General features: G+C 41.8%; 2 protein-coding genes across 2 annotated transcripts in view; both read left to right on the forward strand.

Moving 5' to 3' along the window:
- Positions 1-24,181, forward strand: part of LOC138666570 (oocyte zinc finger protein XlCOF7.1-like) — a 132,592-nt gene that overhangs the window by 47,130 nt on the left and 61,281 nt on the right. The window contains exon 11 of the mRNA XM_069754775.1: positions 1,436-1,514. Within this exon, the coding sequence (XP_069610876.1) occupies positions 1,436-1,514 (79 nt within the window). The remainder of the gene's footprint in view (positions 1-1,435; positions 1,515-24,181) is intronic.
- Positions 1,440-5,333, forward strand: LOC138663825 (oocyte zinc finger protein XlCOF8.4-like). Its single transcript, XM_069750169.1, has 5 exons — positions 1,440-1,829; positions 1,916-2,039; positions 2,122-2,210; positions 2,405-2,495; positions 4,290-5,333. Exons 1-5 carry the CDS (start codon positions 1,569-1,571, stop codon positions 5,024-5,026), a joined length of 1,302 nt encoding a protein of 433 aa, XP_069606270.1. The 5' UTR covers positions 1,440-1,568; the 3' UTR covers positions 5,027-5,333.

Here is a 24,181-nt window from a genome sequence, read left to right on the forward strand (position 1 = left end):
TCTCTACAAAACTGCAGATAATATTTCCACAGTACCGCCATCCCCCCACACACAGTATAATGTTCCCACAGTCCCGCCATCCCCCATACACAGTACAATGTTCCCACAGTACCGCCATCCCCCCACACCCAGTAAAATCATCCCACAGTACCGCCATCCTCCCACATAATACAATGTTCCCACAGTACCGCCATCCCCTCACACACAGTCTAATGTTCCCACAGTACCGCCATCCCCTCACACACAGTATAATGTTCCCACAGTACCGCCATCCCCTCACACACAGTCTAATGTTCCCACAGTACCGCCATCCCCCCACACACAGTATAATGTTCCCACAGTACCTCCATCCTCCACACTCAGTATAATGTTCCCCCAGTACCGCCATCCCCACACACAATATAATGTTCCCACAGTACTACCATCCCTCCAACACAGTATACTGTTCCCATTGTACTGCCATCCCCCCACACACAGTATAATTTTCCCACAGCACCACCATCACCCCCACACTCTTTATGATAGTGCAAATTGCCCCCCACAGTATTGTACCACCTACTCCACTGGCTTATAAATAAATCCTCACTTATCCCCATTCTTCATGCAGATACACATGAATTCGGCACATACCCGCGACCTCCTGGATCAGTTTCACAAGGCTGTAAATTATGGATCTGGGACGGTTGGCAGGTCCTATACATGTATGAAGGGCTCTATCTCTCCATCTTTCTTTCTGTTTCAAATAAAATAATAGTTGCTTTTTTTCAGCTACCTGAAATATATAGAAGATGTCTTCTCTCTGTGTTCATCAGTAATGGAAAATGTTCTCTTTCTTGCTAAAACTGTTATCTTTTTTTTTTCTCTTCAAAACTTTCAAGATTTTTTTTTCACCAGTCCTCATTAGTGCGATCATACTACATAGATGCCTCTGATGGCTCCGGTGATTCCCTGTACTACTGTAGTGCGGGGTATTATCCCTGCCTGTCGGTGTAATAATAATGGCCCCATACACATGAGATAATTGTAGGATGAACAATCATTCTGCTGACAGCTTTCCCTCCCGACTTCCCCACACACCACTGTTCTACTGGGCCCAGTTTTCTGATGGTAATCAACCAGTTCCCAAAGAAATTGTGATTCTTAGAGCCAATCAGTTCTCAAAGTAATTGCCAACATAGCCAGTGATTGGGAGCATGGAGATGTTTTATTCAGCAATTTAACTTATGTTGCAGACCATGCAAGATAAGAGAGAATACAACATCTACACATTCCATCTCCTGATGTTTCCCCTTAATTTCTCCAATAATTGTATTATTACATGGGATCTTTATGAGGTTTCATTGCTGATCTTCTTCCCGTTCAGATTCCTACAGTATTAGGTCCTCTAAGTGGAGATCTTCTATATTAAGATAATTTTTCTGATTTATCCTTCAAGGTTGGATATGGACAAGAACAAGATGCTGGAGAGGATATTACACCTCACCCTAGAGATTCTTTTCCGGCTTACTGGAGAGGTGAGAGATTCTGATGACGTCACATTACATAATTCTTATCTAGGGGAATAACAGATGGACAGAACTGGAGAGGTGAGGACTCTGGAAATGTCTGTAGTGAGATTTATTAATGTGTCTCTACATAACCAGGATTACACAGTAGTGAAGAAGACCTCTAGTGATAGTGAGCACTGTCAGGCCCCTGTGTCTGAGCGATGGAGTAGAACCCTGAGTACAATCACAGGGCCTCCACCTCACCCACTGATATATGAGGACATCAATGACCAGAAGATCCTAGAACTCACCTACAAGATGATTGAGCTGCTGACTGGAGAGGTGACACTGCTGGGAATACTGGGAGGAACATTATACGTAACGCTATGAAGGGATCGGTGGAATGATGGTATCATTGTATGTGTCAGGTTCCTATAAGGTGTCAGGACGTTGCTGTCTATTTCTCCATGGAGGAATGGGAGTATTTAGAAGGATATAAAGATCTGTACAAGGACATCATGATGGAGGTTCCCCAGCCCCTCACATCACCAGGTAATAGACAGGATCAAATACACATGGCCTATATTATCTGTATGTAGAGAATGAACTCAGTCCCTGTATGTGTTTCCTTTAGCTCTATCCAGTAAGAGGACAACACCAGAGAGATATCTCCATCCTCTTCTTCCACAGAACTGTAAACAAGAAAATCCTCAGGATCATCAGGTAGATGGAGAGAAGTCATGAGATCACAGCCGTCTACACATTCTAGGGGAGAAGGTCTTGTCTTCAGTCTTGTTTAATTCACCAGTATTATATGTTTTAGACTATATAATGAGAATGGTGGAGATGGCAGGATTAGAGCTGATCATAGATGGGACTTCTCCATCTATCTGTGACTTTTACAATATTTGTTTCAGGGTGAAGATCTGACCCATATTAATGCTATAGAGACATCTTTGAGGGGTGATGACTGGTGTAATGAGGATATTCCTGCATATGACTACCCAGGTGAGTAGTAACAACTAAATGTAGAGAAGTCACCGATTTTTCCCAGTCACAGGCTGTGGCGGCGGTGAAGTCCGGACATACAGTATCACAATCATTTGATCACCATTTTTCCTCCCCCAAAACTGTTTCAATTACCGTACTTAGGGCATTGAAAGCCCTTGTTCTATCAAACTTACAACCTTGAGGATCCACCTACCCCCTGGAATTAGAAGACACTGACTTTTATCTGCCCAGATTTTTAAACTAGAAAGCCAAAAGACAGCGTACGTAGAATATGCTCACAAGTTAGAAAATCACAAGAAAAAAATTATTATGATGGGCCTCTAAAAGAAAGCAGAGGGTAATGATGCTGTTACATTTCTGATATCTTTTTGGATGAATCTACCTTTTCTCCCTTCAAGGTCCAGTCTTTATGGCCAACTTTACTTTTATGATCGACAACATTAAATGTGCAGTGAGGGCCAAATGTGAATTTTTGTACAATAACAACAGTTTCCCTTTTGCCTTTCCCTTTGATGGCTGTAATATACATTTATTCACATTTGCAGGACATGTGTTGGCATTGCTCGAGCCCTGGTTTCATGGATTGCTGCACAATCTCTCCTGAAATGGGGACCACTAATACTTTCTCAAGTTTTCTTGTCAAAACTCAGACACTGCAATGGTCCATCATAAATGAGTGCAACTTCCATTTAGTGTTAGAGCTCTCTCTTCTTTTATCCTATGTCTCCTTTGTTACAGATTCATTCTGTATGCTATGTGTGATTGTGGTGGAATTCGCCTTGACTTATGTGAGTCTACAACTCCCTGGTAGATTTCTAAAAAAAAAGTCTCCATTTCCTCTGCCAAATTCCTGAAATATAAGACACCTCAGTTCTGAACTATTGTAAAAATTTCTCCTTAAAAATATAATATTTCTTCAAGAAACTCATCTGACAGAAAATATTGCCCCCCCCCATTTTTTTCAACATGCCGTTTTATTATTTCAACATGTTTTTCTTTTTTTTTTTTTTCGGGTGATACAAAGATTACAGGTTTAGCAATAGGTTTTTATATGTTCATATATATTTACAAAACCAATTTTTTTTGTGGGTAAGAAATTACTTTTGAAATTGCATTGAGGTGCAGATGGAACCAGGAGGTTAGAGAAAATGCAAAATCAAAAGACACAAAAGTAGCCAGTAAACAGATCAGAATCACAATAGGATCAACCACACAGAACTGAACCAGAGGAGAACAAGGCTGTATCTGGCAGCTTCCGACAGTATGCTTCGAGCTTTAGTAGGGTGTGTTTCCAATTACCTGAAGCAGGGTACTGAGTATTCCAACTGGATAGCGCATACATCCATATTGCCAGACTGGATTGTACTACTCGTCTCAGCGACCATATTCTTAGTTTCCTTAGTTGCTGGACATCAGCCTGTGCTGCCCAGAGCTTCAGGTTACAGTGTCTGTTCCATCAACCGCACCACTTGCAGAATGAATGATGGTGGCAGATCCCAGAGGAGAAGTGACAGACCATCTGCAGAAGCCCTTAACTAGAGTAGAAGAAAACCCCCATGAAGTGATTCCATTTTAGAAATTATAAACATCGGTGAATTAATATATAGGAGTAGTGACTATTTTGACACCTGAGTGAGGGCTTGTTTTTTACTGGAATGAGTAAAAGTTTTTATTGGTATCATTTTACTAAATATCTTCTCATTTCCATGGACATTTTGAGTTGAAATGTTCAAAAATATACATTTCAAGGATATTTGATTCCAAAATAATAGTTGGTTTTATTCTTTGCAGATGATGGTAACAGAAGATCAGAGAAACAACTGACATCTTCAATTTTTAAACCAGATGACCTTGAAATTGAAGTGAATTCTGTTACTCCAGATACACCATCCTATCCAAGCAACAAAAATCTTTCACCCGCTCCTTTGAAAGAGGCCCTATCTCATTCACTGTGTGAAAATTATTTTAACCAGAAATCACTTCTTGTTAAACATGAGCGAATTCATACTGGGGAGAAGCCACATTCATGTTCAGAAAGTGGAAAATGTTTTAACGAGAAATCACATTTTGTTACACATCAGAGAACTCAAGGAGTAGAGAAGCCTTTTTCATGTTTAGAATGTGGGAAATGTTTTAACTGGAAATCGGTGCTAGTTAGTCACCAGAGAACTCACACAGGGGAGAAGCCATATTTATGTTCAGAATGTGGAAAATGTTTCAACAAGAAATCACATCTTGTTACACATCAGAGAACTCACACAGGGGAGAAGCCTTTTTCATGTTCAGAATGTGAAAAATGTTTTGCACATAAATCACATCTTGTTACACACCAGAGAACTCACACAGGGGAGAAGCCTTTTTCATGTTCAGAATGTGGAAAATGTTTTAACCAGAAATCAAACTTTGTTAGACACCACAGAAGTCACACAGGTGAGAAGCCATATTCATGCTCAGAATGTGGGAAAGGTTTTACAAATAAAGCATTTCTTGTTACACATCAGAGAATTCACACAGGGGAGAAGCTATAATCATGTTTCGAATGTGGAAATTGTTTTGTCCAGATATCAGTTCTTGTTAGTCACCAGAAACATGAATAGCATTTTTCATGTTCAGAATGTAGGAAATGTTTTAACCGAAAATGGCACCTTCTTAAACATCAAAAACCGCACACATAGAAAATCCATTATTATACCTAGAATGTGAAAATTAATTATTCGAAATTCATATTTTGTTGACTATCCAAAATAACTCACACTGGAAGAAATATATTTTATTGACAAATTGTAAAAAAAATCATATAACAGATAGTCATATAATTAAACAAGAAAGACATTATTTTAGACCTTACTGTATTTTTTCGACAATAAGACGCACTTTTAGCAAGAAAAAGTCTAGCTTATACAGTTGTGTGAAGAAGTGTTTACCCCCTCTTGATTTCCTAATTTTTTGCATGTTTGTCACACTTAAATGTTTCAGATCACAGAACAATGTAAATATTACACAAAGATAACACAAGTAATCACAAAATGCAGCTTTTCACCACTTAACCCCTGGAGCTTTTTTGCGTTTTTGTTTTTTTGCTCCTCTCCTTCCCAGAGCCATAACTTTTTTATTTTTCTGTCAATATGGCCATGTGAGGGCTTATTTTTTGCTGGACGAGTTGTACTTTCCAGGTCATTACGAGTTCATATACACCATCTAGGTTATTTTTTATCTAAGTGGTGAAAAAAAAATTCCAAAATTTGCTAAAAAAAAAAAAAGTGCAATTTTCCGTGACCTGTAGTGTCTCCATTTTTCATGATCTCAAGTGAGGGCTTATTTTTTGCATGCTGAGCAGACGTTTTTAATGATACCATTTCGGTGCAGATATGTTCTTTTGATCGCCCGTTATTGCATTTTAATGCAATGTCGCGGCGAATTAAAAAAATGTAATTCTGGCGTTTTTACTTTTTTTGTCGCTACGCCGTTTAGCGATCAGGTTATTCCTTTTTTTATTGATAAATCGGGCGATTATGAACACGGCGATATCAAATATGTGTAGGATTGATTTATTTTTTTATTGTTTTATTTTGAATGAGGCGAAAGGGGGTGATTTGAACTGTTATATATATTTTTTAAAACTTTTTTTTTACTTTTGCCATGCTTCAATAGCCTCCATGGGAGGCTAGAAGCAGGCATAGATTGATCGGCTCTGCTTCATAGGAGCGATGCTCACATCGCCTCTACAGTTGTGGCCAAAAGTATTGACACCCCTGCAATTCTGTCAGACAATACTCAGTTTCTTCCTGAAAATTATTGCAAACACAAATTCTTTGTTATTATTATCTTCATTTAATGTGTCTTAAATGGAAAAAAACACAAAAAGAATTGTCCTAAAGCCAAATTGGATATAATTCCACACCAAACATAAAAAAGGGGGTGGACAAAAGTATTGGCACTGTTCGAAAAATCATGTGATGCTTCTCTAATTTGTGTAATTAACAGCACCTGTAACTTACCTGTGGCACCTAACAGGTGTTGGCAATAATTAAATCACACTTGCAGCCAGTTGACATGGATTAAAGTTGACTCAACCTCTGTCCCGTGTCCTTGTGTGTACCACATTGAGCATGGAGAAAAGAAAGAAGACCAAAGAACTGTCTGAGGACTTGAGAAACCAAATTGTGAGGAAGCATGAGCAATCTCAAGGATACAAGTCCATCTCCAAAGACCTGAATGTTCCTGTGTCTACCGTGCGCAGTGTCATCAAGAAGTTTAAAGCCCATGGCACTGTGGCTAACCTCACTAGATATGGACGGAAAAGAAAAATTGTCAAGAGATTTCAATGCAAGATTGTGCGGATGTTGGATAAAGAACCACGACTAACATCCAAACAAGTTCAAGCTGCCCTGCAGTCCGAGGATACAACAGTGTCAACCCATACTATCCGTCGGCGTCTGAATGAAAAGGGACTGCATGGTAGGAGACCCAGGAAGACCCCACTTCTTACCCCGAGACATAAAAAAGCCAGGCTGGAGTTTGCCAAAACTTACCTGAAAAAGCCTTAAATGTTTTGGAAGAATGTTCTCTGGTCAGATGAGACAAAAGTAGAGCTTTTTGGGTAAAGGCATCAACATAGAGTTTACTGGAGAAAAAAAGAGGCATTCAAAGAAAAGAACACGGTCCCTACAGTCAAACATGGCAGAGGTTCCCTGATGTTTTGGGGTTGCTTTGCTGCCTCTGGCACTAGACTGCTTGACCGTGTGCATGGCATTATGAAGTCTGAAGACTACCAACAAATTTTTCAGCATGATGTAGGGCCCAGTGTGAGAAAGCTGTGTCTCCCTCAGAGGTCGTGGGTCTTCCAGCAGGACAATGACCCAAAACACACTTCAAAAGCACTAGAAAATGGTTTGAGAGAAAGCACTGGAGACTTCTAAGGTGGCCAGCAATGAGTCCAGACCTGAATCCCATAGAACACCTGTGGAGAGATCTAAAAATGGCAGTTTGGAGAAGGCACCCTTCAAATATCAGGGACCTGGAGCAGTTTGCCAAAGAATAATGGTCTAAAATTCCAGCAGAGCATTGTAAGAAACTCATTGATGGTTACCGGAAGCTTTTGGTCGCAGTTATTTTGGCTAAAGGTTGTGCAACCAAGTATTAGGCTGAGGGTGCCTACTTTTGTCTGGCACATTTTTGGAGTTTTGTGTGAAATGATCAATGTTTTGCTTCATTCTCTTTTGTGTTTTTTCATTTAAGACAAATTAAATGAAGATAAAAATACCAAAGAATTTGTGATTGCAATCATTTTCAGGAAGAAACTGAGTATTATCTGACAGAATTGCAGGGGTGTCAATACTTTTGGCCACAACTGTATGTAGTAGAATTGCTGCATTGCTATGAGCGCTCACAGCAATCTGGCATCAACAACCATAGAGGCCTTCAGCAGACCTCTGGTTATGCCAACGCACCGCTGACCCCCGATCATGCCGACCCCCGATCACGCTGACCCTCGATGGCCGGAAATGCTTGTTAAATGCCGCTGTCAACGTCTGACAGCGACATTTAACTAGTTAATAGGTGTGGGTCGATCGCGATACCACCCACTGCTATTGCGGGCACATGTCAGCTGTTCAAAACAGCTGACATGTCCCAGCTTTCATGCGGCTCACCGCCGGAGCCCGCATCAAAGCAGGAGATCTGCCATAGGATGTACTATTCTGTCCGATGGCAGGAAGGGGTTAAATGAAGGTCTTTATTATTAAGGAAATTAAACCTACAGGGCCCTGTGTGAAAAAAGTGATGCCCCTAAACCTAATAACTGGTTGGGCTACCCTTAGCAGCAACAACTGCAATCAAGCATTTGCGATAACTGGCAATGAGTCTTTTACATGGCTCTTGAAGAATTTTGGCCCGCTTATCTTTTTTTTTTCTTATTTAAATAGATTTTTATTGAGAATAAACATGAACATTACATTTTATCCATCTTCCAGTGTATTACAAACAAAGTTTCTTCATTTTCCAAACCCCCAACAATCCCAACAGACCCCAAACCCCCCCCCTTCTCCATGACAGCTCCTTCCCAATGATACTTTTATTACTAGTATTGATGGCTCTTTGAGCCGCTTGACTCACTTATGACTGCTTATTCCTCTAGCAATCTCCCCCCTTCAAAGGCCCTCATCCTCCCATTTCCTATACCTAATCATCCCAGCTCGAGCCACGGAGACCACATTTTGTCAAACATTTCTGTTTTCCCACGTCTTTTGTAGACCCCCTTTTCCAGATTGAGACCATGTTTAACATATTTCAGGAATTCACCCCTTGTAGGCGGCTCCTCCTTGATCCAATTACGTGCTATCACCTTCCGAGCCATATATAATAGCCTAGCTATTGCTATCTTCCAGGTGTTATCCACTCTAATTTCCTCCACATATCCCAGTAGGCACACCATCGGATCTCTCGGCACTCTGCATTTATACGCCCCTTCCACACGACTCAGTACTACCAGCCAAAAAGCAATCAGTCTTGGACATGTCCACATCATGTGATATATTCCTGCATTCTCAGTCCTACATCTCGGACATTCAGAGTCAGCACGCAACCCTGCTCTATGTAACACTTCCGGTGATTTATAGACTCTGTGCACGATGTATAGCTGCGATAGTCTATATGGCTCGCTTAGTGACACTCGTGGAACCCACTCCAACACCGACTCCCAGGTTTCATTCTCCATTGGGCCTAAATCTCTTTCCCACTTAGCTCTCGCTTTTAGAGGAAAATCCAGCAAATATGCATGCAGTAGGTCCTTATAGAGGGTGGAAATGACTCCCCTTGTGGACCCATCCCCACACACGTATTCCAAAACTATGTCCTCTTGGATCCTAATGCCATCGCCCCTGTTTTGAGCTCCAAAAGCATGCTTCATCTGGGCATATTGATACTCCCCAGTCGGTCTCAGTCCAAACTCCCCCTGCAGCTGAGAAAAGGATTTTAACACTCGTTGTTGAATTATCTGAGCAACAAAATAAATTCCTTTAGCATGCCACTCTGTCAGCACTCCCAGAGCCGCAAACTCTACCAAATTATTATTAAGCCATATCGGTGTAAATTTAGTCAGTCCCGTAACCCACCGAATCTGTCGCAGTCTGGTCCATAATTTACGTATCAAAAACATAGTTGGATACAATTTCCCCAATACGCCCAAGGAGCCATCCTCCAGACACTGCACCACCGGTCGTCGGTTTGTCACCCCCTCCATCAAGTGTTGTACCGCACTGGAGGACGCCTCCCGCGCCCAGCCCTTCAAATGCTGACTTTGGGCTGCAAGAAAATATAGCTCAGGGTTGGGCAAAGCCAAACCTCCATCTTCCTTGGGTCGCTGAAGCATCTCCAGGCTAATACGTGGGTATTGCCTCCCCCATATCAGGCTTCTAAAAAGAGCATTAATCTGCCAGAACTTCCCACGTGGAATCCAAACTGGCACGTTATGGAGGACGTAGAGTATTTTGGGCATCAGAACCATTTTAATAAGATTAACCCTACCCACCACCGATAGGTGTAACTTGTTCCACGCATCTACTTTTGCCTTAAGCACACCCATGAGAGGAGTCAAAGTCCTATACAGAAACTCTGTAACTGGCATCGAGATCCATATTCCCAAGTATTTAAAAAGGGATGCCACCTTAAGCCGCCCCTCTCCCAATGGCTCACTCCCACTCTCCTCCACCCCATCCACATCAAAGAGGACCGATTTATCCCAGTTTATCCTCAGCCCCGACAAGGCACCAAATTTCTCAATGATCTCGATGGCCCCTTTCAAGGCGTCATCCGGGTCCGCCAGGAACAGTAAAATGTCGTCCGCATATAGCGCAATCTTCTCCTCAACACTCCCATATCTGAACCCAGGGACCTCATCAGACTGTCGAATCTTGGCGACCAGTGGCTCCACAGCTAGAGCAAACAGAAGGGGCGACAGTGGGCATCCCTGCCTCGTACCTCTGGCCAACTTTATAGGCTGAGAAAGTTCCCCATTCACTCTGATTCTAGCTGTCGGTAATGAATATAGCAATTGAATCCACGACACAAATTGCGGTCCATACACTTCAACACCCGCCAGAGATATCCCCACTCCACACTATCAAACGCCTTATGGGCATCCAAGGACGCAACAACCCTCCGGCCACAATTGTCAGACTTCAGCTGCAGATTCATATACAGCCTCGGCAGATTAACCGCTGTAGACCTGTCAGGCATAAAGCCGGACTGATCCGAATGTACAAGGTTAGTAATGACACTGGACAAACGGGAAGCTAACACCCTGGCCAAGAGCTTGACATCGATGGTTAACAGAGAGATTGGGCGATATGACTCAGGTTTCCCCAGATCCTTATCCTCCTTCGGAATAACCACTATAATGGCCTCCCTCATAGATGCTGGGAGATACCCCTGGCATCCAGCCTCCTCCAGTACTAACTTTAATCTGGGAATCAACACTTCCCCTAGGCTTTTATAGATTTCGGCTGGTAACCCATCAACTCCAGGTGCCTTCCCATTGGCCATAGACTTCAGCGCCCGACTCAGTTCCTCCTCAGTGATAGGGGCATCGAGGCTCACCCTATCCTCACTCAATTTCGGCAGACCCAGACTCTCCAAGAAAGTCTCTGTATCTCCGACTGACTCATTGACCCTGGAGGAATATAAGTCCGCGTAAAAGTCCGCAAAGACCTTTATAATTTCAGATGTTTCAGATATCCTGCTCCCACCATCAGAAACCAACGAGTGTACATATGAGGTACTTCGCTGAGCAGAAGCTACCACCGATAGCATGTGACCCACTGTTTCTCCCTCCTGAAAATAAGTCACCCTTTGAAACTCCCGCTTCCTTTCAGCTTTTCCCAGCAGAATCTTCTCCATATGAGTTTGGGCTGTTCTCAACCTTTTCCCTGCCTCGGAAGTCCCCAACACTACCATCTCGTCCTCTGCAGCCTTCAACTCCTCCACCGCCGCTCTCTCTGCCTCCCTCGTCTTCCGCTTACACCTACTAATATCTCTAAATAGTAGCCCTCTCAGGTACGCCTTCATTGCATCCCAAACAGTTAGAGCATCTGTACTCCCATCATTTAAAGCAAAAAATTCCGTCACCTCCTTCCCTATACCTTCCAAGTCAACACTATGTAACCAGTTAGGATGGATCTTCCATTCTCTCCCGCTTGCGGTCCGTGTCCCCAACAACCTAACCTCCACCTCAATTGGACTGTGGTCCGAAAGGGCCCTCGGCAGATAACGCACCTCCCCCACCATTGTGTCTAACAGACGGTTACCCAGCGCCATATCAATTCTGGACAGCGTAGCATGAGCCGGTGAGTGGCACAAGTACCCTCTCTCCCCAACATGTCTAACTCTCCATAGATCAATCATGCCTATTTCACGCACATAGGTACCAAATGTTGTAGTGTGCCCCTCCGACCTGTTCTGGGTGTTCTTATTTTTATCCCAAAAATCGTCACAAATATTGTTCAAATCCCCAATAATTAAAAGTGGTAGCGGTCCCCATCGTTCCACCTTCTCCAACACCTCCCTAATCATCTTACATGAATATGGAGGTGGAATATACATTGCCGCGACACACACTCTCACTCCATATAATATACACTGTATCACCACATACTGACCATCAGCATCCACGCATACCTTCACCTCTTCATACTGCACTCCCACCGGCACCAACACTGACACACCCCTTGAGTACGTCGAAAAGGTAGAGTGATACCCCTTCTGAATCCATCGTCTATTTAGTACGTCCACCTTCTCCCATATCAAGTGCGTCTCCAGCAAGCATATCATAGAGGCCCGTTGATCCTTTGCATACTGCAAGCTCGCAGCTCGCCTAGACTTATCCGCCAGACCTCTCACATTCCAACTCAGTATGTTAAAGCGGTCCCCTATTATGTGACTCATCATCTTTAGTTATATCGTTACTCCCAGTTCTGAGCTGTCTAACTTCCCTTCCTTCCCTTACCCCTACCTCTCCTCCCCCACACTCCCCCCCAATACTATACATTCTGCCTCTTATCAAGAGTGGGGCACCATCACCCATTGCGAACACTCTTGTTAACGTAACCTTCTCCTTCCGCCTCCCGCTACCGTTTATAACAGAATTCGGCGCAATTCTTAGAAGAATAAAATATTTCAACATGTTTTAAATTACAACTGCAAGAAACTAAGTAAACTTTTAGTACGCTGCACACCCTTTCTCCCTCGTACTTCTCCGCCGTATCAGCACTCCCAGGGCATTCCCTGCGTAATGCCCAGCTCCACCCTCAAACCTTCACATCGCAATTACCAATGTACTGTCAGTCAATCTCTTTTCCTTTTTAAAAGTAAAATACCTCCCGACAGACCCACCCCGTATTTTCAATCTCCTTTCCCTTTAAGCCTTTTAGCATTGAGATCTATCCACTGGGTAGCGTCCTCTGGCGTCTGGAAAAAATGAATCTTATCCAACGCCACCACTCTCAGTCGTGCCGGAAACATCATGGAGTATTGCACTCCCAGTTCCCTAAGTCGTCTTTTGATACCCGTGAACATCATCCGTTGTTTCTGTACCAAGGCGGAATAGTCGGGGTAGATAGCAATTCTTTGACCTCCAATTGTCAAATCCGTCATGTCTCTAGCCTTCCTCAGGATAATGTCTCTGTAATTTAGGATTTTGGCAAGCATGGTACGGGGACTTGCTCCAGGGACAGGTGGTTTCGGTGGGACCCTGTGGGCTCTCTCTACCGCAAAAACTTTTGTCAGTGCTGCATCACCAAAGGTCTCAAGGAGCCAGCTTTCAATATACTCCGTGGGATTCCTGTTGTGAGTTCTGTGGTCATGAATGGTACTTCGGCTGGTTCTGTCCATGGACTTTCTCTGGTGGCTGTGGGTGTTTCTGAGTTTCCTTCCTCAGGTGGCAAGGTTAATTCGTTAGCTGGCTGCTCTATTTAACTCCACTTAGATCTTTGCTCCAGGCCACCTGTCAATGTTCCAGTATTGGTCTAGTTCTCTCCTGGATCGTTCTTGTGACCAGTCTTCCCAGCAGAAGCTAAGTGACTGCTTGTTTTTCTCTGGTTTGCTATTTTTCTGTCCAGCTTGCTATTTCGATTGTTCTTGCTTGCTGGAAGCTCTGGGACGCAGAGGGAGCGCCTCCGCACCGTGAGTCGGTGCGGAGGGTCTTTTTGCGCCCTCTGCGTGGTCTTTTTGTAGGTTTTTGTGCTGACCGCAAAGTAACCTTTCCTATACTCGGTCTGTTCAGTAAGTCGGGCCTCACTTTGCTAAATCTATTTCATCTCTGTGTTTGTATTTTCATCTTTACTCACAGTCATTATATGTGGGGGGCTGCCTTTTCCTTTGGGGAATTTCTCTGAGGCAAGGTAGGCTTTATTTTTCTATCTTCAGGGCTAGCTAGTTTCTTAGGCTGTGCCGAGTTGCATAGGGAGCGTTAGGCGCAATCCACGGCTATTTCTAGTGTGGTTGATAGGATTAGGGATTGCGGTCAGCAGAGTTCCCACGTCCCAGAGCTCATCCTATATTTTCAGTAACTATCAGGTCATTCCGTGTGCTCTTATCCACCAGGTCCATTATTGTCCTGACCACCAGGTCATAACAGATTCCTCCCCTCAGTTTTTTCAGGGATACCCAGTATACGAATGTTATTTCTTCTGGACCTATACTCCAGATCCTCATTTTTTGCAGCTAGCTCCGATATTGCTTGAGCAAACTTCTTCTCCGCTTTCTGCAGCTGCACTATATGATCTTCTGCAGTGCTCACTCTTTCCTCTACAGCCCCCACACGTTTGTGAATCTTCTGCAGGGCTGCATTTATCTGGGCTGTATCCCCCTTGACCTCCTGTAGCTGCTGGGTCAGGGATTGTTTGCATGATGACACCAGTGCAAAAACGTCTCTAAGGGTGGGCTCTGCTCCTGGCCCCTTATCTTCAGATCCCCCTACTACCACCGCCATGCTGCTATCCCTGCTCCCCTGCTGTACCTCTTGCTCCTCTGCTGGGCTTTCCTCCTCTTCTGTGTCCGTGTCCGCTCCGGCGTCCTCCTCTACTTTTTCTGCGTTCTCTGCGGCCTCCACTCTAGCAAACTGCTGGAGCTTTGCCGCCACCGCCATTCGCTTCTGGCATGCAGCGTTCTCCTTTTCCGCCTTCTCCCTGGCGTCGGCGCCATCTTGGCCGGTCCCAGCCTCGCCGGCTCCGGCGTCTCTTTGCCTCCTCCTGGTCATATTTGCTGACCTCGGGGCCACCGCTGTTCACCGCCGCACTCCCGTGACTTTCCTGCAGCCGGTAAGCATTGCAAATCGCCGCTCAGCTGCGGCTTATAAGGATAATGGCAATATTAGCAGCGGGAGCGCTCTGCCGCGTGTCCGCTCACATGGACATTCAGGCTACGCCCTGGCCCGCTTATCTTTGAAGAACTCTGTGATGTCTCAGTGCAGAGGGCGTGAGGACATGCAGAGAGTCAGAAAAATTCCCATACAAATCATTTGTTTCTTCCAAGAACGGGCAAAAGAAAAAGCATTACAGAGGTTTCAGGGGTGGGAGAAACAAAAATAAAAAAAGGGAAAATAGCTTGCTCATAAAGGAATCCTCTTCTATGGAAGGAAAGGCAAAATCCAGCATTTTTAACCTGTCTGATCATGCTTTAACGGAAAATGAAAGTTCATTATTGTGTAAAGGTTTATCCTTCTGCCCAACTAATAGTTCCAAAGAATTTGATCTTTTTATGGACTTTCAAACCTTTGTTCCTCATAGTTTGTAAGCTTACGAGCAGGGCCCTCACTCCTCTTGGTATCTGTTTTGAACTGTATTTCTGTTATGCTGTAATGTCTATTGTATGTACAACTCCCCTCTATAATTTGTAAAGCGCTGCGGAATATGTTGGCGCTATATAAATAAAAATTATTATTATTATTATTATTATTTGTGAGAAACTTGACTCTGAAAACACATTTTTTATTAATGGAAAGTAAGAATATCAATACAACAGTTGAAACTAAATCTGAAACGGATAATTTTTTTCATCCAGATGTTCCAGTTTAATCAAATTTTATTCTGTAGAAGATAAAGGTCATCCTATCAGTGTCTTTTGTGACATTGTACTAAAACAATTAGAAAAAATAACAATGAAAAAAACTTCAATCAATAGTGGCAATAAGAACTTAATTTTAGTTCGGTTGAAAAACTAGCAATGAAATCCCTGGCCTCTAATACAAATATTGTAATCAGATCAGCCGACAAAAGTGGAGGAATAGTGATACAAAATCACAAGGATTATATTAATGAAGCTATGAGGATTCTTTCTGATGATAATTATTATAAAAAAAAAGCACCCTTAAAGAATACACCTCGTCTATAGCAAAATACAATGAATTTATTTTAGAATATTTTGAGTTGGATATTTCTAATTAAAAAAAAAGAATTTTTTTAAGCATAACAAACCCTATTGTCCCATCTTCCAAAAATACATAAAAACATGCAAAACCCCCCAGGCAGACCAATTATCGCTGGAATAAACTCATTAACTTCAAATTTGGCACAATACATTGATAGAACCATGCTAATACATGTTTTTAACTTCCAGAGTCATCTTCGAGACTCTTCTCATCTACTGGCGCTCCTACAAAATATTCCTTGGAAAACCAGTTATGTTTTTTTTTAACCATGGATGTTGCATCACTATATTCCAATATCCAATTATCAATAACCACATGATGTGGGACTACTGTGCTTTTATCACATTCTTAAATTCGATGAGAGACTCTCTATTTTGCAAAAAACTTTTTAGCCACAAGACTAGAATTTATAATAAAGAATAATTAATTTACTTTTGAAAATGGGTTTTACCATCAAACAAATGGGAATGCAATGGGCTCGAAAGTAGCACCTACGTTTGCAAATCTTTTCCAGAAATATTTGTAGAATATTTGAAGAAATATATATTTTTTATGAAATTGGCAAAAATATATTGTATTTTATAAGAGATATATTGATGACCTAATTTTTATTTGGGACAATACAGAAAACAATATCAATGATTTTATCCAACAAATGAACAATAACAACTTGGGTATCTCTTACTTTCTTTTATGATGTTTTTAGTATCAACTTTTTAGATGTCACTCTTTTCGTAGAAAATAATAAGATCTGTAGCAAAACCTTTTTTAAGAAAGTAGACTCTAATAGCTATATCCACTAAAGTAGCGGGCACTATCCTAAATGGCTGAAAAATATCCCGAACAATCAATTTCGCCGTATCAGAAGGAACTGTACTACTGATACTAATTTTAAACACCAGTCTGCTATTCTCAGAAAAAAAAATTAACCCAGAAATATCCCTCACATTTGGTAAAATATGCCTATAAAAATTATATGAAATTGGAACAGACAGTGCTCTTAGAGAATAATGTTAAAAATAGTACTGATAGTAAATTTTGCATGAATTTTATAACTCAATATAGCTATCAACATAAGGAAATCCACGAGGTTTTTCAGAAAAATTGGTACCTCCTACTTGATGACCCTGTCCTCCGTAAAATCCTCCCAAGAAATCCTGGGATAACGTACCGGAGAGCAGCAACTATCAGGAGCATCATAGCACTTAGTCGCCTCAAGCCTGTAATCAACAGCCATGAGGAGCATATTTCAAACACTATTAAAGGGGCTTTTAAATCTGGAACTAAGAACTGTTTATGCTGCCCGAATATTGGGCATAAGACGATGGATATTATCTCCTTTTCCACTAAAGAAAAATTCAATATATCCTATTTCCTAAACTGTAATTCTGAATTTGTTATTTATATGATTGAATGCCCCTACGGAAAGCAATATCTAGGAAGAACTACACAACAACTTCATCTATGTCTGAATTCCCACAGACACAACATAAAAAAGGTCTTCTCACCCACGGTCTTTCGAGACATTATACCATAGTTCATAATAAAGATTTTAAGAAGTTAAAAATTATTCCTATTGATCATATCCCTGCTCACATTCCAAATAGGATTACAAAATGAAACAGGAAAGAGGTTTATTGGATCGACAAATTAAGAAGCCTCAAACCACAGGGTCTTAATGGGATCACAGAGGTTTTTATTTAATTGATTAATTTTAAGCGCTCTACAGTAATAGGATTAAATTGTCGGTGCTGCGGTTTGAATGAGTAACGCCAGCTAGGTAATGGTACCCCTTGTTTGGTGTTCTTGGTTTTCCCTGATACAATTTACACCATAATTATAAATATAACTTCATTCCCGCAGAGCGGGTGAGGGAAATCACTAAACCTCGTTTTTTTTTTTTCAATTTTTCTATTCTATCTCTACTCAGAGAAACCGTAGTTCTACAGAGCATCAACTCCTCTTCTCTTTTCCGCACTGTCCCTGGACCCCACTATAATTATATAAATAATTACTGGGGTATTTTTAAGATCTATATATTCTTGTTAAGTTTGTTAATATTCCTCGTTGAAATAATTTTAGACAACCAATCATTCCTTTGTTCTCAAGACATGATTTGCAATCCCCAGGTGGATATATTTTATCAATAAAATAATTATTTTTACTTGATTAAAACTTAGATCCATACAATTTAATTTTTTTAACTAATGGTTTATTTCATCATGTGTCTCTTCCACATTGGATATACTTGCAGGAACTTGTTAGTGTAGCCGAGTGTTCAAATTGTCGGGCGGCGGATCTTGAGGAAGCTGAGGCATATCTTTTGGAGTTCGTGTCAGAGATGGGCTTTTCTTGTTCAGTATATGTGTTTTTAATTTTTCCTATATTTTTTCTCCTTGTGTTTAAAATAGACATATTAATATAAGAACATCTTCTATCTATTACTATGAACTTTGATGCAAATAATAGCATACTGTCTGCTAACTTTAAACTTTTACATGTATCATCTGAGTGTCATCTGACTGCTTGGCGCCCGTTTTTTTTTTTAACCCTCCATCAGGGGAAACTGATCTGACAGGTGCAGCTCACTTAGAAAAAAAGCAGCATGTTCATTAATTTTGCGGATTTCTGCGTTTTTCCCGCTATTCTATGCACTTGTGAAAAAACGCACCAAAAACGCGTCTAAAACGCATGAAAATACGTAAAAAAAACGCATGTGGATTTCTGGCAGAAGTGTGCGGTTTTTATCAGGAAAATTTCTACAAGAAATCCTGACGTGTGCACATACCCTAAAGGCTGTGTGAAACCCGAGAAGCCTCTTGTGCTGCAGAGCTGCATGAGATCAGATATCAGTGTTTTGGCTTCTCAGGCTCATTGCCCCTGAATGCGTCACACCTTTGACGATTAGAATTTGCTGTTTTTATTCATCCCAATTGTTTTTTTTAGCTTGTTTTATGAATAGCTAGTGCTAAATGTGTGGATTTGTCATAGAAGGTTTTGTTAGAAATAAGAGTGTGCTTCTCAGGCACATTGCGCCCTAACACATATTCTCTCTCTTGCTTCTGCTTTTCTCCTGAAATGGCGAGGAGAATATTTGACTTGTGCAATGCCCTTCATGTTGAGCAAGTGCAAAATATACTGCTTGATGATGAGACAGACCCCTTACAGCTAGAAGATTTAGGGGAAGAAAGTGACATTGATTCAGAAGATGATGTGGAAGAATGTCCAGATGTGTCTGATACAGATCAAGATGGAGAGAGTGAGGAGGATGCTCAAGACATGGAACCATATTACTTTTCTGGTTATTAAACACTTTTTTAACACCTGATTATGTGTATTCTCATTTATTACATTCCTATTAAGGTAACTGATCACTTTTAGAGCATTGAAATTTTTATAAAAGGAAAATATAGCCAATTTCCTAGCCTGTGCCTGATAGGCGCAATGCCCCTAAACTCGTTATGAAACACTAGATGGTGGCCCGATTCTAACACATCGGGTATTCTAGAATATGCATGTCCACGTAGTATATTGCACAGCCCACGTAGTATATTACCCAGCCACGTAGTATATTGCCCAGCCACGTAGTATATTGCCCAGTGACGTAGTATATTGCCCAGCCACATAGTATATTGCCCAGCCACAAAGTATATTGCCCAGCCACAAAGTATATTGCCCAGTGACATATATCCGAAAGAGAGGGAAGTACCAACCAAATATAAAATATAAATATTTTATTGATATCAATTAAAAAATAATGCAAAGAAATACACTGTACAATAAGGGAATGGGAACAAGGCAGAGTAACCCTCGAGCAATCCAGGTAAAGATTAAATAGTTAGATATATATGTATCAAATAAATCATGTCAAGTGACTGATGACAATATGCGCGTCAGCAGGTACAAATTTCATAATAATTAATGTAGCATTACAAAACAAAGGTCCATATACCTACATGTGTACATTAATGTAGCTCAAGAAAGGTGCATAAGTCAGTAGACCCATAAATAATAAGAAGCTCAACAAATTAATAAAGTGTGCTGGAGGCAACACTACAAAAAGGAGACTGTTAAAGTGTCAGTGCAATATGAGCTGTAGTAACAGTATACAATTACCTAGAGTTAGTATAAGGTGCCAATGCATGTGCAAATATAAGGCTAGTGCAGCAGAATACGGGGCAACAAGGCGAGCTCTAGGTATAGTGGGACACAGAGTATAGATACCTGCAGATGAGGGGATCGCTGGAGGGTGGGAAACCCCGACGCGCGTTTCGCAACGTAGCTTCTTCCTTGGGGTCGTCCACATACGACCGCATTGGCACATACGACCGAACAAAGGAGCTCAGAGTAATCTGCTTCCCTTTCTGGTCATTCTGAGGATAAAGGTGATGAGTTATCTCTACCGGCCATAAATCTCTCACCTCCCCTATTGTCCTACAAGCTGGGATTGGAATTCCTGTCTGTGATTCATCCAATGACCAACTTTAATTACCTGCTTGCAGAAAGGGGACTTAAAGGGTCTCAGCTGAATATAAGGCTGGATTCACACTGCGTTGAACCCGTCCATTAGATGGACTACGTTACACTGCGGCATAACGCGGTGTAACGTAGTCCACTAGCGCCACTATTGAATCTAATGTTGGACGCATCGCTAGGGCACGCCCACAATGGGCGTGCGCTAGCGATGTGCCGTCATTGAGTGACGGACCCTGAGGCGCGGGCTGCAGCGTTTCCGGGTCTGTCACTGCTAGCGCAGATAGAGCTAGCATATGCTATCTACGCTAACGCTCTGCATATACCGGCACTTGCGTTGACAGCAGCCCATTAGCGTATGTTGAACAGGCTGCTGTTTAACGCAGTGTGAACCCGGCCTAAGGGTCATGTGGAGGTCATAGAGCTAGATTTTGCTCCATTTAATCCATGTTTCAATGTTAATATGAGAACATTATAGATTTTACAATTATATCTATGACTGTATGTAAATATATCTTAGTAGCAGAACTGTGTGTATGTAAATGTGTATATGTAACAGAACTGTGTGAATGTAAACGTGTATATGTAACAAAGCGGTGTGTTGGTAGATGTGCATATGAAGCAGAGCTGAGCGTGCTTGTAAATGTGCTTTGTTGTGTGTATATGTGCGCTGCAGGGTGATCATTAATATCCGTGCTGTGATCTGTATGTAAATATAACACATGGTGCAGAGAAACACTAACAATAGATTTATTCCTTATTTTACCCCAGTGCATTATATTTAGTGATATTGACCCCTCCACTTTACACTAGAGAAGATTTAATTAGTAGAAACAATGTTTTTCTATTTTCTACTGTATAAACCTGGGGTGTGTCTTATTGTCCGAAAAATACAGACTTAGAATTATATAATTAGAATTAAAAATATCTGCAGTTGTTAATACCTTTCATGTAATAGGCAAATAAAAAGCAATATTCTATTTGCACTGAATATTTCACATCGTTATACAGCTCTGGCAAAAATGAAGAGCCCACTATGGGCAAAATGTTCAGTTTGTCTGATTTTTCTCTTTATAGGTATATTTTTGAGTAAAATGTAAATTGTTCTTTCATTCTATAAACTACTGACAACATGTCTCCGAAATTCCAAGCAATACATTTTGTGTTTTCTGAAAATGAGAAATGGTCAAAATAACAAAAAAATGCATTGCTTGGAGACCTCAAATAATTCAAGAAAACAACTTCATAATCATTTAGAAACAACAATACTAATGTTTTAACTCAGGACCTGGTCAACACCTTGTCGTCTAATGGTTAGACATAGACCTGGAGAGGCGTACAAGTGTGTTCAAAGACCTTTTTGGAGTTAAAGGGAACCTGTCACCCCGTTTTTTCAGATTGAGATAAAAATACTGTTAAATAGGGCCTGCGCTGTGCGTTACAATAGTGTATGTAGTGTACCCTGATTCCCCACCTATGCTGCGAAATACATTACCAAAGTCGCCGTTTTCGCCTGTCAATCAGGCTGGTCAGGTCGGGTGGGCGTGGTGACATCGCTCTTTTCTTCCCCAGCTTTCCGTTGGTGGAGTAGTGGTGTGCCCATGTCAAAGTGCCGAATCCACTGCGCGCACGTGAAGAAACAGCGCGCGATCTGCGCTATTACCCCTGTCATCGGTGGGGGCGGCCATCTTCCTGGGGCCGCGCGTGCGCAGATGGAGTGCTCTGCTGCACGGGGCTTCAGGAAAATGGCCGCGGGATGCCGCGCGTGCACAGATGGAGATCGCGGCGGCCAAAGAGCCGAAGAAACTTCATCTACAAAATTCTACAAAAAAGGGAGGATTGGCAACCCCGAATCTCCATGCCTATTTTATGGCTTTCAGAGCTTGGAAACTTATTAATAAGCAGATTGGGATGGAGTGGGCAACCCGTCAGGTTCCATACCTTGACGTGAAGGGAATCATTTCCCAATGATGGTTAATAAACTACTATACTTGGCACATAAAGGAATTTAATAAATGTATCACATCAGATGTTCCTACAAAGAAGGAATGGATCGCAGATGTAACTAGTAATGTGTAATATATATACAGCTCTGGTAAATATTAAGAGACCACTGCAAAATGTTCAGTTTGTCTGATTTTTCTCTTCATAGGTATATTTTGCAGTAAAATGTAAATTGTTCTTTTATTCTATGAACTACTGATAACATGTCTAACTGATTTCCAAGCAATAAATTTTGTATTTATTTTCTGAAAATGAGAAATGGTCAAAATTTAAAAACAAAACAGTGCTTTCAGACCTCAAATAACGCAAAGAAAACAAGCTCATAACAATTTAGAAAAACAATACTAATGTTTTAACTGCAGAAAAGTTCAGAAATCAATATTTTGTGGAATAACCATGATTTTTAATCATAGCTTTCATGCGTCTTGGCATGCTTTCCACCAGTCTTTCACACTGCTTCTGGTGCAAAAATCTAAGCAGTTCTTCTCTGTTTGATGGCATGTGACTATCCATCGTCCTCTTGATTACATTCCAGAGGTTTTCAATGGGGTTCAGCTCTGGAGATTGGGCTGCCCATGACAGGGTTTTGATGTGGTGGGCTCTTAATTTTTGCCAGAGCTGTATATAGAAGGAAAGAAAACATGACTGGTTCTCCCACAGCATGTGACTAACAGAGATTAACAACGTAGTCCAGCAAAGATCTAACTCTTGATAACCTGCCTAGGAGCGACAGGTCTTTGAGTCGACGCCTAAGTCACCCTGCGCTGATCATAGCCATAAAAATGAGTTAAAAGGACATGACAGTCGATGACACTTGCAAAAAAACCTCATTGTGACAGTACTCCTACTTTTAAGATGGGCCCCTGTAACCTCAGGACACGGTTTATCCAGATTAAGATGATGAAGAGACCTAAGCAGATGTTCAGCATGGATTTCAGAGGCTGGTACCCAAGTCCTCTCCTCAGGACCATAACCTGCCAATGAACCAAATACTGCAATGAAATAAAAATCGACAATTTTGGATACCTGAAACTAATGACCCATCGACTAGGACAAGAGGTGGTGGTAAGGGAAGAGAGGTTTCAAAAGCCATATATTTTTTTAAAAGAGACCAGTGAAAAAGATTATGAATTTTAAGGGATACAAGAATTGCCAGAGGAAAAGCAACAGGTTTAATGACCTCTGTAACTTTATACAGACTAATAGACTGGAGTCCAAACTTCAAGGAAGGTATTTTAAAGCAAACCTGCCAGCAGTTTTGGCTGATATAAGATAGGCCACTGCCTTTCAGGGCTTATCTACAGCATTCTATAATGCTGTAGATAAGCCCCCGGTCTGACCTAAGAGATAAGAAAAATAAGTTTTATTATGCTCACCTGGGGGAGGGGGGGCGGTCTGGTGCCGTCCGGTCCGATGGGTGTCGCAGGTCCGGGTCCGGCGTCTCCCATCTTCTTGCATAGCCGTCCTCCTGTTACTTTATCACTCCCCGGCATCACGCTCCTGCACATACATACTTATCTGCCCTGTTGAGTGTAGAGGAAAGTACAGCAGCTCGCAGGCACCGGGAAAGGTCAGAGAGGCCTGACACCTGCGCACTGCAGTACTTTACTCTGCCCTCAACAGGGCAGATAAGTATGTCTGTGCAGGAGCGTGATGCCAGGGAGCAATCAAGCAACTGGAGGATGGCTATGCAAGATAATGGGAGGCGCCAGACCTGCGACATCCATCTAATCACACCGGACCCCCCCCCCCCCCCCCCCCCAGATGAGTATAATAAGACTTTTTT

The sequence above is a fragment of the Ranitomeya imitator genome, chromosome 2 (genome assembly GCF_032444005.1).
Source record: "Ranitomeya imitator isolate aRanImi1 chromosome 2, aRanImi1.pri, whole genome shotgun sequence".
Taxonomy (NCBI): domain Eukaryota; kingdom Metazoa; phylum Chordata; class Amphibia; order Anura; family Dendrobatidae; genus Ranitomeya; species Ranitomeya imitator.

Bases quoted from the DNA above. Each gene is read 5' to 3' on its own strand.
- LOC138663825 (XM_069750169.1), top strand. From the start codon at position 1,569: ATGGACAGAACTGGAGAGGTGAGGACTCTGGAAATGTCTGTAGTGAGA. The intron at 2,211-2,404 runs GTAGATGGAGAG...TATTTGTTTCAG, and splicing joins AAAATCCTCAGGATCATCAG to GGTGAAGATCTGACCCATAT. The intron at 2,496-4,289 runs GTGAGTAGTAAC...TATTCTTTGCAG, and splicing joins TCCTGCATATGACTACCCAG to ATGATGGTAACAGAAGATCA.